The sequence below is a fragment of the Pinus tabuliformis genome, chromosome 6 (genome assembly GCF_031772625.1).
Source record: "Pinus tabuliformis cultivar Carrire ecotype Pingquan chromosome 6, CPIR1, whole genome shotgun sequence".
Classification (NCBI taxonomy): Eukaryota; Viridiplantae; Streptophyta; class Pinopsida; order Pinales; family Pinaceae; genus Pinus; species Pinus tabuliformis.
In genome coordinates, this window is record NC_142292.1 from 1,614,999,055 (window position 1) to 1,615,014,239 (window position 15,185).

A 15,185-nucleotide genomic window follows, 5' to 3' on the forward strand; every position below is an offset into this window, starting at 1 on the left:
CCACGTGAGCTTTTCTCTGCCTTGAAATGTGTGCACTGGGTGGACGCACCTCCTGAACAACTGACCTGCGTCTCTGGACGCGGCTTATGCATGGTGTACCTGCGGGTACGCACCTTCTGAACTAAATTCCTTCGTCCTTCTTAATTTTAATAAATGGAGAGCCTTGACATGGGAGTTGCCATCAAGTACAACATCTGTAACATATAGCCATATCAGAAACATAATGCCAACAATCTCCCCCTTTGGACTTGATGGCAACCTCACAATCTTCAGTCTTCAGCTTCATTCTCCCCCTTTGACATCAAGGGCAAAGGGTATGCTCCCCCTAAGAACATGCTCCCCCTGAATATGAACCAGATCTGCAACAAAGGACCATAAACCACCATGAAAGAGATAGAGACATATTGCAGCTATTTCCAAGATCTCCTTCTGACCATCCTCCATAATGCCAACAATGCATTATATGCTCCCCCTGAACCTGTACCATCACTCAGAAAAGGTTCAACAATAAGATGATGCATCAACAACCCGCAACTTTTGCCTGAGGTATTCAAAAGTTTCCCTGGGCAATGGTTTGGTGAGAATATCAGCAACTTGTTCCTTAGAAGGAACATACTCCAACTTGACCTTCTGTTCAAGTACTTGTTCCCGGAGAAAATGGTACTTGATTGGTATGTGCTTGGTTTTTGAATGCATGATCGGATTCTTCGAGATGCTGATTGCACTTGTGTTATCACATAAGATGGGGATAGGTGGTGTACAAGTGATTTGAAAATCCTGCAAAGTCTGCATCATCCAAAGGAGTTGAGTGCAACAAGATGCAGCAGCAACATATTCCGCCTCAGCTGTAGACAAAGCAATCGAACTCTGTTTCTTGCTGAACCAGGATACCAGTCTGGAACCCATAAAGAACGCACCACCACTTGTGCTTTTCCTGTCATCCACGCTTCCGGCCCAATCTGCATCTGTATAAGCATGAAGTGTAAGATCTGTATCTCTAGGATACCATAGGCCATAATTTTGAGTCCCTTGAAGATATTTGAAAATTCTCTTTACTGCCTGAAGATGAGTCTCCTTCGGATTTGCCTGAAATCTTCCAACTATTCCAACTGCATGCATGATGTCCGGTCGGGTACCTGTCAAATAAAGTAAACTTCCAATCATAGATCTGTAGGTTGGTTGATGTATTGCTGCAGATTCATCATTTGCACTGAGACTACATCCTGTGACCATGGGTCTACATACTGGTTTTGCATCTTCCATGCCATATTTCTTCAAAATCTGTTTGAGATACTTGGTTTGAGATAAAAAGATTCCTCCTTCCTTTTGTTGGATTTGCAAACCAAGGAAATATGTCAGTTCTCCTAGCAAGGACATTTCAAATTCTTTCTGCATGACCGAGGCAAAGCTTTGACTCATAGCTTCTTCATTGCTGCCAAAAATAATGTCATCTACATACACAACAAGTATTAGCAATTTGTCATTTTCAACTTTTATATAAAGATTGCTATCTGCTGAACCTTTTGAAAAACCTTGTTGATGAAGATATTTGTCCAAACGGTAGTACCAAGCCCTTGGAGCTTGTTTGAGACCATAGAGAGCCTTTTTCAATCTGCATACAAGATTTGGATCATTTCCAAGAATGAACCCATCTGGCTGTTCAATGTACACTTCTTCTTCCAAATCTCCATTCAGAAAGGCTGATTTCACGTCCATTTGAAATACTTTGAAGTTTTGAAAACTTGAGAGAGCAAGAAACATTCGGATGGCCTCAAGTCTTGCAACAGGAGCAAAGGTTTCTTCAAAGTCTATTCCTTCTTGCTGCGCATACCCTTTACAAACAAGTCTGGCTTTGTTTCTAATTACTTCTCCATTTTCATTTAACTTGTTTTTGAAGACCCATTTTGTCCCGATAACATTCTTATCTTTTGGTCTAGGAACCAGCTCCCAAGTGTTGTTCTTTTCGATCTGCTCAAGTTCTTCATCCATTGCTTTCACCCAACATTCATCTTTGCATGCCTCTTTCACATTTTGTGGTTCAGTTGAGGAGAGTAATGCCAAATAGCTTGATGCTTCTGCAACTGTTCTTCGAGTTTGTACACCTGCTTCTTTCTGCCCCATAATCTGAGATTCTGGATGGTTCTTCTGAACATATCTGGATGGAGTCTTTTCTTCTATTCTTGTTTGCTCCTTTGGTTCTTCTTGAGATTCTTCTTGAGGTTCTTCTTGAAGTTCTTCTTCTTCATCATTCTGTCTTTGAGGGTAGCCTTCATCTTCTTCGATGTCTTCACGATGTACTTGCCTAGGAATGTATCCCTTCTCATCAACGACTACATCAATGCTGTCAACAATTCTGCCAAGTCTTTTATTGTAGCATTTGTATGCTTTGCTATATGGAGAGTAACCAAGAAGAATGCCTTCATCTGCTCTAGGTTCAAGTTTGCCAAGCTGCTCATCAATATTCTTGATATAGCATTTGCTCCCAAAGATTTTGAAGTGCTTTACCGAAGGAGTTTTACCACTCCAGAGCTCATGAGGAGTTTGAGTGTTGTTCACCCGGACATTTGTTTTGTTGAGAATAATAACCGCAGCATGTGCAGCTTCACCCCAGAAAGTTGCGGGAGTTCCTGATTCATCAAGCATAGCACGAGCCATTTGTTGGATTGTTCTGTTCATTCTTTCCACAACTCCATTTTGCTATGGAGTTCTTGCTGTAGAAAATTCTCTTCTTATCTCATGTTCTTCACAGAAATCGAAAAATTCATTTGAAGTAAATTCCCCACCTCTGTCGGATCTGAGGCACTTAATTTTGTGACCTGATTCATTTTCAACCAAGGCTTTGAAAGATTTGAATTTTTCGAATGCTTCATCTTTGTGCTTCATAAGTCCTAACCAGACAAACCTGGAGAAATCGTCAATGAATAATATCAAGTATTCTTCTCCTCGAGGTGTCCTTTTTCTGAAGGGACCGCATGTATCTGTATGTACTAGCTCAAGAGGCATGCTAGCTGATCCTTCTTTCTCTGGAAAGTTAGTTCTGGTTTGTTTTCCAAACTGACATGATTTGCATATGGTGTTGTCAGGAATTTTGATATATGGAAGATCGCGAACTGCCTGATATTTGCATGCTTTCCTTATTTGTGAGAAGCTAAGATGTCCCAACCTTCGATGCCATAACCAGTGCTCTTCATCCTTGCTCAGATAGCATTGTTGTTGTCCTTCTTCAAATATGTACAGATTATTTGGAGATCTTTTGCCTTTGAGCACTGTTTTGCCTGTATCAAGATCACGAACAAGACATCCATTCGATCTGAATATAACCTCGGTTCTTTGATCACACATTTGGCTGACACTTAGAAGATTATGCTTCAATCCATCAACATACAAAACATTTCCAGCCTTGACCTCTTCTTTTAACTGAGCAATACCTTTTCCTTTTATAGTTGCAGGAGTATCATTTCCAAAAGAGACTTTCTTTCCCTTTTCTAGAGCAGAATAAGATTCAAGTTTTTCTTTATCACCTGTCATATGCTTCGAACATCCACTGTCAATGTACCATAGATTTTCCTGTCCCTCTGCATAAAATGCTATCCCACATCTTTCTGTTTGAGGTTCCTTTATTCTCCATGTTTTGGTGCTTGAGGCTTGTTCCTTTTTCTGCTGAAACCTGCTCCTGCATTCAGAGTCTTCATGACCAAAATTATTGCAAATAGAACATTCAACTTCATTTTCAAGAACCGAAAAGTTGTTATAGGTCCTTTTTGTAATCCCTGTCACACTTCTTTGTTTTTGAGCTTCCCTAGTCATGATTGTTTTATATGCAACACATTGAGCTGCTTTGTGACCAAAGTTATGGCAAGAAAAGCATTGTCCATTGAAGAAACTTCTGCGGTTATTGAATCTACCAGCCAACTGATTGTAATTTCTATTTTCATCTATTCTTGAACCAAACTGAGAAGATTTTACCTGTGGCTGGTTGTAGCCTTTGTTCACCCTTAAGATGGATTGCCCCTAATAGTTTCTGTTTGTAATGCGTCCCTGCTTTACCTGATGATCTTCATTGTTCTTTTGCTCATTTCTTCTTGCCGCATCAAGATAACTTTTTGAGGTGGATGCTTGAGAGGTTTCTCCATTATAACCCAGACTTGTCTTGTTTAGAGGAGACCGCTGCACATTGATAATCTCATCCAAGGTTTCAGATCCTTTGACAAACTTAAGATTAATAGCTTTTGTTTTCTCAATCTCTTTTCTAAGACCAACAATTTCACCTTCTAGTTTTTCAAGATGTTTTTCCTTTTCATCAATTTGAAATTGTAAAGTATCAATGATCACATTCTTTTCTTCTATACACCTCTTGAGTCTAGTAATTTCATCATAAAGGTTATCCACATCTACAGCATCCATATAATCATCATCTTCAAATGCCATTAACAACTTATATTTATTACCTTGTTCATCTTCATCACTGTTCGATAGACCATCACTATCTTCATGGGTGTAGTAGCTTTTCTTATTTGCATTTTGTTTCTTGTTCCATCTAGCAGGTTCCTTTCCTTTATCCTTATAAGGACATTTTGCAGCATAATGACCTACTCTTCCACAAGCAAAGCATTTAAAAGGTAACTTACCTCTGAACCTTCCAGAACCTCTTTGAAGATTTCTGAGAAAATTTGATTCTTCTTCCTCTTCTTCTGGGACGTGGCTTGCTCCATAATAATCTTCTTTACCTGATGCCTTGAAAGCAACTTCTCTTCTATCTGAAGGACCTCCCTTTCTCATTTCATAAGCAGTTAGAATTCCATGTAGCTGAGACATAGTGAGAATTCGTAGATTTTCCTTTTCTTCTATAGCAGATACTTTAGATTCAAACTTGGGGGACAATGATCTTAGAACCTTTTCAACCACTATAGCCTCTTTTATTTCTTCACCCAAATTTTGCATACAATTAACAATCTCATCTACCCGGAGAAAATAATTAGCCACACTTTCATCATTATACATCTTGAGAGTCTCATACTGAATCCTGAGAGTTTGAAGTTTAGCACGCTTTACCTGTTCATCTCCTTCATAGCTCGTGACAATTTTGTCCCATATCTCTTTTGCGGATTTGTAGTGCATTACCTTCATGAATTCCGTTTGGGATATACAGCCTAATAGAGTACTGACTGCTTTCGCATTTGTTTCATACTTCTTCTTCTCAGCTGCATCTGTAGGAGTAGCTGAAGGAAAAGTGTAGCCTGTTTTTACAATGTCCCAAACTTCTGTACCAAGAGATTGAAGGTATGCAGTAACTCTTACCTTCCAATAATTGAAGTTTGTCCCATCAAAAACCGGTGGCCTGATTGATGCTTCTTTCTCGTAGTTGCTCATGATGAATGATCTACCTTCAAGCGATCAAGCTTCTCTGAAGGACCGGCTCTGATACCAATTGTTGGAAATAACACTGAGAGGGGGGGTGAATCAGTATTATCTAGCAATTTAATAAATCTTCCTTATTTGATCTTTGAATTATTTTTCCATGTCAGTACCATAAAATAATGAGCATACACAAAGAAAACAGATAGTCACACCAAAGAACACAAGATGTAAGGTGGAAACCCAATGTGGGTGAAAACCACCTGCTGCAATATGTCTCTATCTTCTTTCAAATTAGAAACTCCTTTTACAATGATTTTGTACTGGTGCAGTCCTTTACCAGTACGCAGGCTGCAACCTGCAGAGAGCTACAACTCTCTCTCTTTCTCTCGTTTTCCAGTCTCTCCTGGAAGGGAGCTACAACCCCCTACTTCTTTTCATAAAGCATCAAATGAACATCAAGTACATAACAGTTACTGTCTACTACAGTTATCAGATCAACAATAACAGAATTAACCCAGAACACCTTATCAACAGAGAAATACAATCAACAGAACATCTTAAGACAGAGACGCAGTTTTCCCTTCTGTGGACTGCGTATAGACGCAGTTCACCTTCTGCTTTCCTGCGACCACCCGCAGATATCCTTCTGCTGTGCTGCGTGCCCACGCACTATTCCTTCAATTGCTCTGCGTCCTGTTGCTTCAGGGACGCACCTGAACCTTGGTCGCCCTGCGCCCCCACGCAGATCTTCCAGTAACTGAACTGCGTCCCGGACGCACCTGAACTTTGTCTACCCTGCGTCCCCACGCAGGTCTCCTCCTACTGCACTGCGTCCCGGCGCACTTTCCTTTCACTGTACCTGCGTCCCTTCAGGTATGAATGATTTCAAGACTTTAAGTGTAACCCAACCAGTCAGATCTACAGATCTGATCTTGCGCCAAAGAGATAGAGATCTCAGTCCTTCAGTAGATTCGCCTTTTAGATCTAGACCAGATCTCACCCAATAAGATATTCAACCAAAGACATCTTCAAGCCAAATGATCTCCTTTGCTTTATATAGGCAAGCTCCTCCTCAAATCATGGAACAATACCACGAGCCGACACCATAAAAACACAATACCGTCGGCTAGATACCAGGAGTAAAACACAAGAAACCCCCACGTGAGCTTTTCTCTGCCTTGAAATGTGTGCACTGGGTGGACGCACCTCCTGAACGGCTGACCTGCGTCTCTGGACGCGGCTTATGCATGGTGTACCTGCGGGTACGCACCTTCTGAACTAAATTCCTGCGTCCTTCTTAATTTTAATAAATGGAGAGCCTTGACATGGGAGTTGCCATCAAGTACAACATCTGTAACATATAGCCATATCAGAAACATAATGCCAACAACAATATGTTGGAGCAGAAGTGATATCATCATAGCATCAAATTTAAGGTCTTCAACAGTAACGTAGCTTCATCATCTTATTTTATATGGATTGTAATTGGTGCTTGTTGATCGCACACTGATCATTTGTTGCACGGGATATTGCCAGTGGGTGTTACCTTTTTGCATTGAGTAGTAGTTGTGATCAGTGTTCGAGGTGTAATTGTGACATTAAAGAAAAATGGCCAGAACCAGTGAAGTATTACAGTTCCTTAAAACTTTGATATTATCTACTGTTGATGACACATTACAAATCAGCAAAGGATCTCTCTCAGAAATTCAGACATGTTTACAAAATGCACAAGAAAAGATCGATTTTTTGCAGCTTGAATCACAGCTACAACAAGAAGAGCTACATCAAAATAGACACCATTCTGAACCTGTTTCTGTTCAGAACAATGAAGCAGACTCCCATAAACAGCAAGTCAATAATGTTACTGCTCATTCAAGAAAAGCAACAATTGTACATGCAGATGCAGAAACTCAGTCTGCACTTCCCAAGCCCATCATCAGACCTTGGGAACAGCTTGTCCACAACAAGCACAGAACTGGTCTTGGATATGACAAGGACTTGTCCTTTCATATTCCAGACTATGCCAAGCCCATTCAGTTTCAGAGTGCTGGATTCATTTATGACAGTTCACCTGCTCCTCATGACAGTTCAGCTTCAGCTGTTCCAGACTCTGCCCCTCTTCCACAGCAACAACAACAACAACAACAACAGATCGTGAAATGCCAACACTGTGACCGAGTTGGCCATTTGAAAGATCACTGTTTTGATCTTCATCCATGTGAGCACTGTCATAAAACCAACCATTCTTCACACAAATGCTTCAAAAACAAAGGTCCTGCAAGAACAAAGATTCATCTTGGATGGATCGCTTCTTGGCAATGGGCATCAACAGCCAAGAAGATATTCCAAACACATGTCAGAACTTGTTCCAGAGTATTGAACAGTCTTGCAGTTGAGTTTTCTCCATCTTCTCACCTTGTATCTGACAGGGGGGGAAATGATGGTCATCTACAAGCTTCAAAGTCACATCAAGCGAGCCTGAGCCACAACCTGCCACACCAGTTTCAGAGTTGCAGCCAGAGACAAAGATGCCCGTGAACACAGATTGAGAACACTTCCTCTAGCAGAAGACTCCAGCTTCTTGCCAGTTTTGGAAGAGTTCCAGAGTTGTTGGTCATCCTTAAACCATCACAGATTGAGAACACTTCCTCTAGCAGAAGACTCCAGCTTCTTGCCAGTTTTGGAAGAGTTCCAGGAATTGCATTAAGCATTCCAGAGTTGTTGGTTATCCTTAAACCATCACAGGTTGAGACTTCCCTTTTCAGGTTGAAGTTTTACCTTTTATGCGGGGTGAGACCTCCCTTTTATGGTTGAAGGTTTCCCTCTTTAAAACAATAGGATCACTTCCTCTAGCAGAAAACTTCAGTTTCTTGCCAGTTTTGGAAGAGTTCCGGGAACTGCACTAAGCGTTCCAGTGTTGGTGGTCACCCTTAAACCACTGCCCTTTATACCAACATTTCATAAGAGCACATTCAGCCTAGTGCTGCCATGCATTTTTGCACATTTTGTATTACAGCTCTCTTCTTGGACTCATACATAACCCTTCGGATTAAGGGGGGGAATGTTGGACACCTAATCCTAAAGGGTTAGTGTGGAAGCCGAAAAGACTAAGCAGTCCAAGAGACGTTGGGATCTGAAACCCAAGAGTCACAACATTGTATTATAAATGTACATCTCCTGTTAATAAAAAAAGGAACTCACTGATTTATCTTTCACATCTTTTGTGCTGTCCATGTGTGTTTAACAACCTCCATCCAATCTTCCATAGACAAAGAAAATTCTTTACCAACAATATTTATTTGATCATTTACCCCAAACATTCCATTGTCCATAATTCTTTTAATCGTGGGGCAAGTAGCCTCCTCATGAAGAGCATCACAAGCCCTACAATAAGGCATAGCTTCGTCCACCAGATTAGTAGATTCAAGCAAATTAGGTGGTCTCTGCTCACTAGATTGGCCTTTTTTATGCCAAGTATTATTACTTCGATTATTATTATTATTCTTAGGCTGGAAATTTTGCGTTTGAGCCCTTTCCATTTGAACCAACCTAGACTGCAAAGTACTTATTTCCTTGGCATGGTTAGAGATTAATTTCACTTGGTTAAGCTCCATGGTTTAATTTTTTGCAATGATTTTTGAATAAGGTCGTCATCAGATTCTTTAACCTCTTTTCCTTTAGGTTCTTTCAATTTTGTTGAAGCCCTATCAAAACCTAGGATTTTAGACTTCCCAGATGCCTTCTTATCTTTTTCAAGCTCCACAGCTAAAGTTTGAGCAACTTTATAATCATGATTCTTAGCTCGTCTCAATTCATAAGATGTATCAGGATTAAAAGCATCGATGTAAAAATCCAAAAGAGATTTATCAGGAGGTTTATAATCTTGAGGTAATTCCTTAATAATATCATTAAACCTCTTATTAAATTCTTCTACGGTCTTATTTTCTCTCTTTTTTTTATGACACTGATAGCTTTTACGAGATGCTTCTCTTCTCTCTTATCTCCATACTTTTCCTTAAAGGCATTAATAATCAATTGCAAAGAATCAAATGAATTATTAGGCTTTTCCGTAAACCAGTCCAAAGCATCTCCCTCCAAGGTAAGAACAAAAGGGCTCATTTTTACATCTTCATGATTATAATCAACAACCCTCACATACTTACCTAGCCAAGAACCAAAAGCTTTCAGATGAGCATTAACACTAATTGCATTATTGCCCTGAAAAGAAGGCAATTTATCCATCCCATTGTCTGGAAGATCATTGGGATAACCTTGAATATTAGCGAAGTTACAAGGGGCGAACACGTCCATGATGTTGCTTTCAATCGGGTTAGGAAAAAGAAAATGGATATCAAAGAGAGCTTCTTGTCTGAGATTAACAAGAAGGGTACGAGAAGAGAGCTTGTGTAATCGTACTCTGAGAGCCCTTTCAGGATCAGGAGCAGGATTAACCAAGCTACTTGGATGTCTTCTAGTACACACTCTTGTAGAAGATGAAGGAAGTGGAGTCGCCACTCGGACAAAAATCTAACTTCAAATAACCCAAATGCAAGGAAGAAAGTCAATAAAATGAACCAAGGACAAGGAACTTATCTTGGTGAGAGACGAAAGGATGAGAAAAATAAATGAGATGAATGTCGAATGTCATAAAGCCAAAATCCAATAAATTGGTCCCCGGCAACGATGCCAAAAAATGTTGTCGCACAGAATGTCTAAGCACCGCGACAACAACTCAGATTGGGGGTTGTCACCTTGATCCCCAATCTCTCCGTTTAAGCTATCTCCCTACAATAGGCTAAGGAGGGTAGACACTACAAAAATGGCTTGAAGGAGAACTAGTAGGGAACCAACCAGTTCGGGAGACACAATGAAGCGACCAAGTACTTGATTAAGATTTAGCAAGACTTATAGGATTGTATTAGATTTAAACAGTTGATACCAGTGCCTTATGGAGTCAACAATCTTGCTAGGAAATTTAGGACCAAGTAATTGATTTGCAACTACTGCTTGGATGAGTGACTATCTTATATGAAATGCAGATCCTAAAGTTAATGTGAGATGCAGGAAACTTAGTTAATTTTAGTTAAATGCCTATCTAAGTTTAAACCCTTCAATCCCTTCTATATTGAGCCTGATTTTGTAGTAATTGGCAAAGACAAGATGAGGTGAAGCACACTAAGGTGTGATTAATGATACCTCTCCTAAAAATATAACATACCTGATGCCTCCGGCGCTGCAGAGAGATGTGGCTCTGACAATTGCAAGGTCACCGTTTTAAGTACTATTAAAAGCAGGCTTCTCAAGCAAAGATGGACGGGTACCTATTTCTCTATCGACCAAGCTTATGCTTAGAGTTAAATTTTAATTATGCAGAACTAACTTAATATTCAAATGCATGAGATGATTAGAAGATGAGATGATGTTAGATTCAAGGATTAGAAGCACTTATGCTAGAATCTATCAAAGCCCTTAATCACCAAAATGAAATGTTCATTTTATTAGACAAAGACTTAAAGATAAACTTCTTAGCAATATCACAATTAAACCATAAGCTTAATTCAAATCTTTTTTAATACAATAATAGCTCAAAGAGAACGAAAGCTTCTTCACAATTTAATATCAGATGCTCAAAAAATACTCAGCTTAGGAAACAAAAGATATGCAATTTATCACAATTCCATGACAGAGTACTTTAATAATTACTCGAAATATTCGCAAAATATTTAACATGCAATAAACATCAAATAATTCAAGTAATTAAATCACGCTTAGAGCTAATTCAACGACGAACAATCTCAATAGATGTCAAGCATAAGAAAATGCCCAAAACCTTAGCATGCAAAATACTCTAGCAATTAAATTTTGAAAAATTTAAATACCATGAAGAACCATGAAATTTAAATGCTAAGCAATTCAAACAATTCCAAAATTAAAATGATTTTTCTTATGTGACCCAAATCTAGAAAAATTTATCACTCTCCTATAGTCAATCTTTAGAGATGATTTAAAAATTTATTTAGACGTGTTTGACTATAGAGAAATTAAAAATTTTAATACCACAAAAGTTTCACTTTAAATTTTAAAGTCCAAAAACCCCTAACACAAAAAACCCGAAGAAGGAACCTTAGATTAAAACTTTAATTATTCCTTAGGCAAATTTTAATGTGCTAAGTTTTATGAAACAAATTTAATGTGGCAAATGATCATTTGAAAGGGTGTGTCTCCATATGTGAGCGGACTTGTCATTTGTATACATTCTGAGGCCAACATCAAGAAGAGGATGACTGTTCTTGTCTATTGGAGGGCTTCTAGTCAACTTGTAGACCTAGATACATTCTTTATATGCCCAAGAAGGGTCATACATGACATTGACTTTAAAAACAAAAATCCCTTGCTCATGAAACCCATGAAGCAAGGGAATAATAAATTATTTTCTTCATTACATCATTTACAAAAATCACAATTACATGTCATTATGAAGACCAAACCTAGTTACATTTTACAACAGGGCCTTGGTGAGAAAATAATTGTCTAAGTGTTGGCCAGAGCTTGTTCATTGAGCAGGAGAACAATTTTTCTTTTACAGGTGGAGCTCAGAGTTGGAGCTAGCAATTGTAATAGTTTCTCAATTCATTGATTAATGTAAAGAGACTTTGAGGGTTTTTTCCAGTTGGGTTTCCCTAGAAATCACTATGTATTTGTGTTTTTTCTTATTGCATGTTTGTGCATGTTGTTCTAAATTGTGAATTTCATTCTGCAGATCAATAGCATAGAATTGTGTCTCATGATTTTCAGTTAGAATTCTTAAGCCGTTACAATTTCTATCAAATTTCTATAGGAGGGAGATGTGAAGTGGCCTGCTCAGACGGTGGAATACATTATGTAGTATAAGCAATAAGTAGATTACAACAATAAAGCAACCCACGAATAATATGTTATTAATACGCTAGTCCTTTTAGCACTAGCGAGTACATACCCTTCAAATGGCATCTCTAGCATGCAATAATTATTATCGCAACACTGCTAAGTGTGCAACCTTCTAATCAGTGTGTCTAATATGTACTGGAGGAGTCAGTGTTGAGATCAAACCTATGTATCCGTTTGGTCCATTTTAGCTGAAAAATGGGGATAAGATCTAATACTAAGAAGATTAATATTATGTTGGTCACAAAATTGCTTTCCAATACAACTCTGGTAGCCTTTTGCATGCATACAAGAAAAGCTATCTTCTAAGGAGCAGCTCAATCTCCTTCACAGTTACTAGTTCTATTTCTAAAGCGGAAAATTAACACCAAATGTGCAAAAATGGTAGAGGCTGAGTTGAATTAAGACATGATGATGAATTGATTCATTGAATCCTCTTTTATATGTTTGATCTCTTGAAAATTATATCATTCTTAGCGTATAGTGGAAAATTAGCATTCGATGTGTTATAATGGCAAATTTATATAACTGGTAATGGTGAACTGAAGCATTGAAGCATCCCTTTTTATGCTAAGATGGATGCATCAAACATCCATCCAGTGTTATAAGGACCAAACTGGACCGAACGGTTCAGACTGGTCCGATCGTTTTGAGGCAAAAACTGGTTCAAACTAGTGACTTGAACCGTTTTTGTCCGGTTCGGTACGCTAAAACCATGTAGAACGCAACAAGTGGGGCCTGGTTTGCTTTTTTTCTTTTAATGTTTGTCTTAGCTGGGCACTAGCCCAAAATAGGTGCCTAATATTCAAGCATACGGCCCTACTGTTGCTGTGCATTTCATGGTAAAAGTAAAAGTAAAATTAACATTCTCCTTATCTTTAATTTTCATTGCATCTTTTTACTTAAATTTTTAACATTACCATGAAATGACTTAGGATGTTTGAGAGTGGTTTTGACCTCATTGGATTTCATATGGAAAAAGTAAAATTTTAGATCTCACTCAAAATCCATCAAACTTAACAGTTTTCCAGGATTGCAGGGATTGCAACGCTACATTGGATTTTCTCATGTACGGGGGTATGGAACTAGTATTTAATCAAGAGCACCAAACCCTCTATGTACCTTGATGTTAGTGGCATTGGTTGTTGAACTCCTCTATCATGAGACTACTAATAAAAAACCCATCACTCAAACAAAATCTTGACTTGACATGCTCTGAGTTTTCCTTCTTATTTTAATGCTTAGAGGGTGATATTGATGACAAAGATTCCAATATAGGCAATGATTTTTATGATATGTAGGTATTTGTTGTAGCGTAATTTTTTTTTGGATGTTAGAGGCCATGTGGAGCTTGTTTGCTGATGTAGTTTCGATTTAAAGATGGATTGCACTCAGTGCTATTTTGGTTGTGTGCACCCTTACATGCTATATAAATGAGAAATTTTGCTTATTTGCGTATAAATGGTTTGGATTCATATGAATGCACATGAATATATATGTTTTTCTTTAAAAATTGAATATTTTATGTATTTTTGGTCCGGTTTTTTTACCGGTTTCCGTACAGTTCTAACCGGTTCAATCACTGGTCCGGGGGGTCTACCAGTTCAATGACCAGTCTGGTTCTGATAACTATGCATCCATCCCTCATAGGCCAACTTGTACCCTTTGAACCTATGGCGAAGGCACTTCTGATTTCACTGTGTACTCGTTTACTGCAGGAAGAGCTCTTGCTAGAACACTTCAATGATCTGATCCGATTTGTAAAGACACGAGCTGGTATGTTTATGATGTAATCCTGAATGGTTGTCTGCAAATTCAACTGATGAGAGAAGAAACATATCCACTAACAGCCTTTGTTAATGGCAGGTGAAGAAACAAGTTCTAGTTCAGAAAGACCTGTTACAGTGAATGAAGTTGAACCTTTAGTGAAAGACTTTGCAAGCCGCTGGAAAGGAACAATTGAGGTTATGCATAAAGATGTAATTACATCTTTCAGCAATTTTCTTTGTGGTATGGAGATCTTGAAGGCTGCTCTCACGCAGCTGTTGCTATACTACACAAGGCTTTCAGAGTGCATAAAGCGAATAGAAGGTAGCTCAGCACTCAATAAAGAACTCGTGTCAATCTCCTCTATTATGTATGAAATAAAAAAGTATTCTAGAACATTTTAATTTGTTGAAGTCTTCTGTTCAAATTTGAGTATTTTCCACATTTACCTCCTAGTAATTCATGTCACTTCCACTAGTGACATTATTGTTGAATTTTCTTGAGCCTTCGTGATCTGGTTCCGTCAGTTATTCAATGTGATGCACTATGATTCAGTTGCTTGAGATAAGAAAGTTTTGTTTTTGATGTTTCATGATAATTCAAAGCTCCATTCTTTTCAAAGTTCATTTGTCATAAACTATGAATCACTCAATAATAATGGTGCAATGCATTCCTCCTCTGGCTACTGCCATAAGATTTTTGTTTTCATGAGATTCATGCAGTAAATGATGTTTAGCAACTTGTGTTATTTCATGCCTTACTTTGGGAAGGATGAATTTGGCGGCCTGGATGTTCTCATAGTTTTTTCTTTCAAACTAGAAATTTCCATAGATTATCAGTGCATCATTGCTGGATTGAATTTTATAAAGTTTACCTGGAAATTTATTGTGGTTGCTTTTCTGTTCTTCGAGCATCACATGGACTAAATGTGCCCCCACATAATCTTTGAATTCTTTCCATCTTGTTGAGGTTTTGTTATTTGGAGGTCAGTTCCCAAGTTGCAGGAAACAGCTTACCCACCCACGTACCAGCACCCAAAACTCATTGAAATAGAGACAAAATGCTTTGGAAATGCCCGGTGCCATACCTACACATTATGGCTCAGGGTGTTTTTGGGTGTTTCAGCATGAAACTAC

The 15,185-nt window shown here is 38.6% G+C and overlaps 1 protein-coding gene across 3 annotated transcripts in view; it reads left to right on the forward strand.

Moving 5' to 3' along the window:
• Positions 1 to 14,543, forward strand: part of LOC149265076 (vacuolar protein sorting-associated protein 52 A-like) — a 354,902-nt gene extending 340,359 nt beyond the window's left edge. For all 3 annotated transcript variants that reach the window (XM_089429125.1, XM_089429130.1, XM_089429133.1), the window contains 2 exons: positions 14,001 to 14,058; positions 14,149 to 14,543. In XM_089429125.1, the coding sequence (XP_089285251.1) occupies positions 14,001 to 14,058; positions 14,149 to 14,453 (363 nt within the window). In that variant the 3' untranslated portion in view covers positions 14,454 to 14,543. The remainder of the gene's footprint in view (positions 1 to 14,000; positions 14,059 to 14,148) is intronic.
• Positions 14,544 to 15,185: the final 642 nt, after the last annotated feature.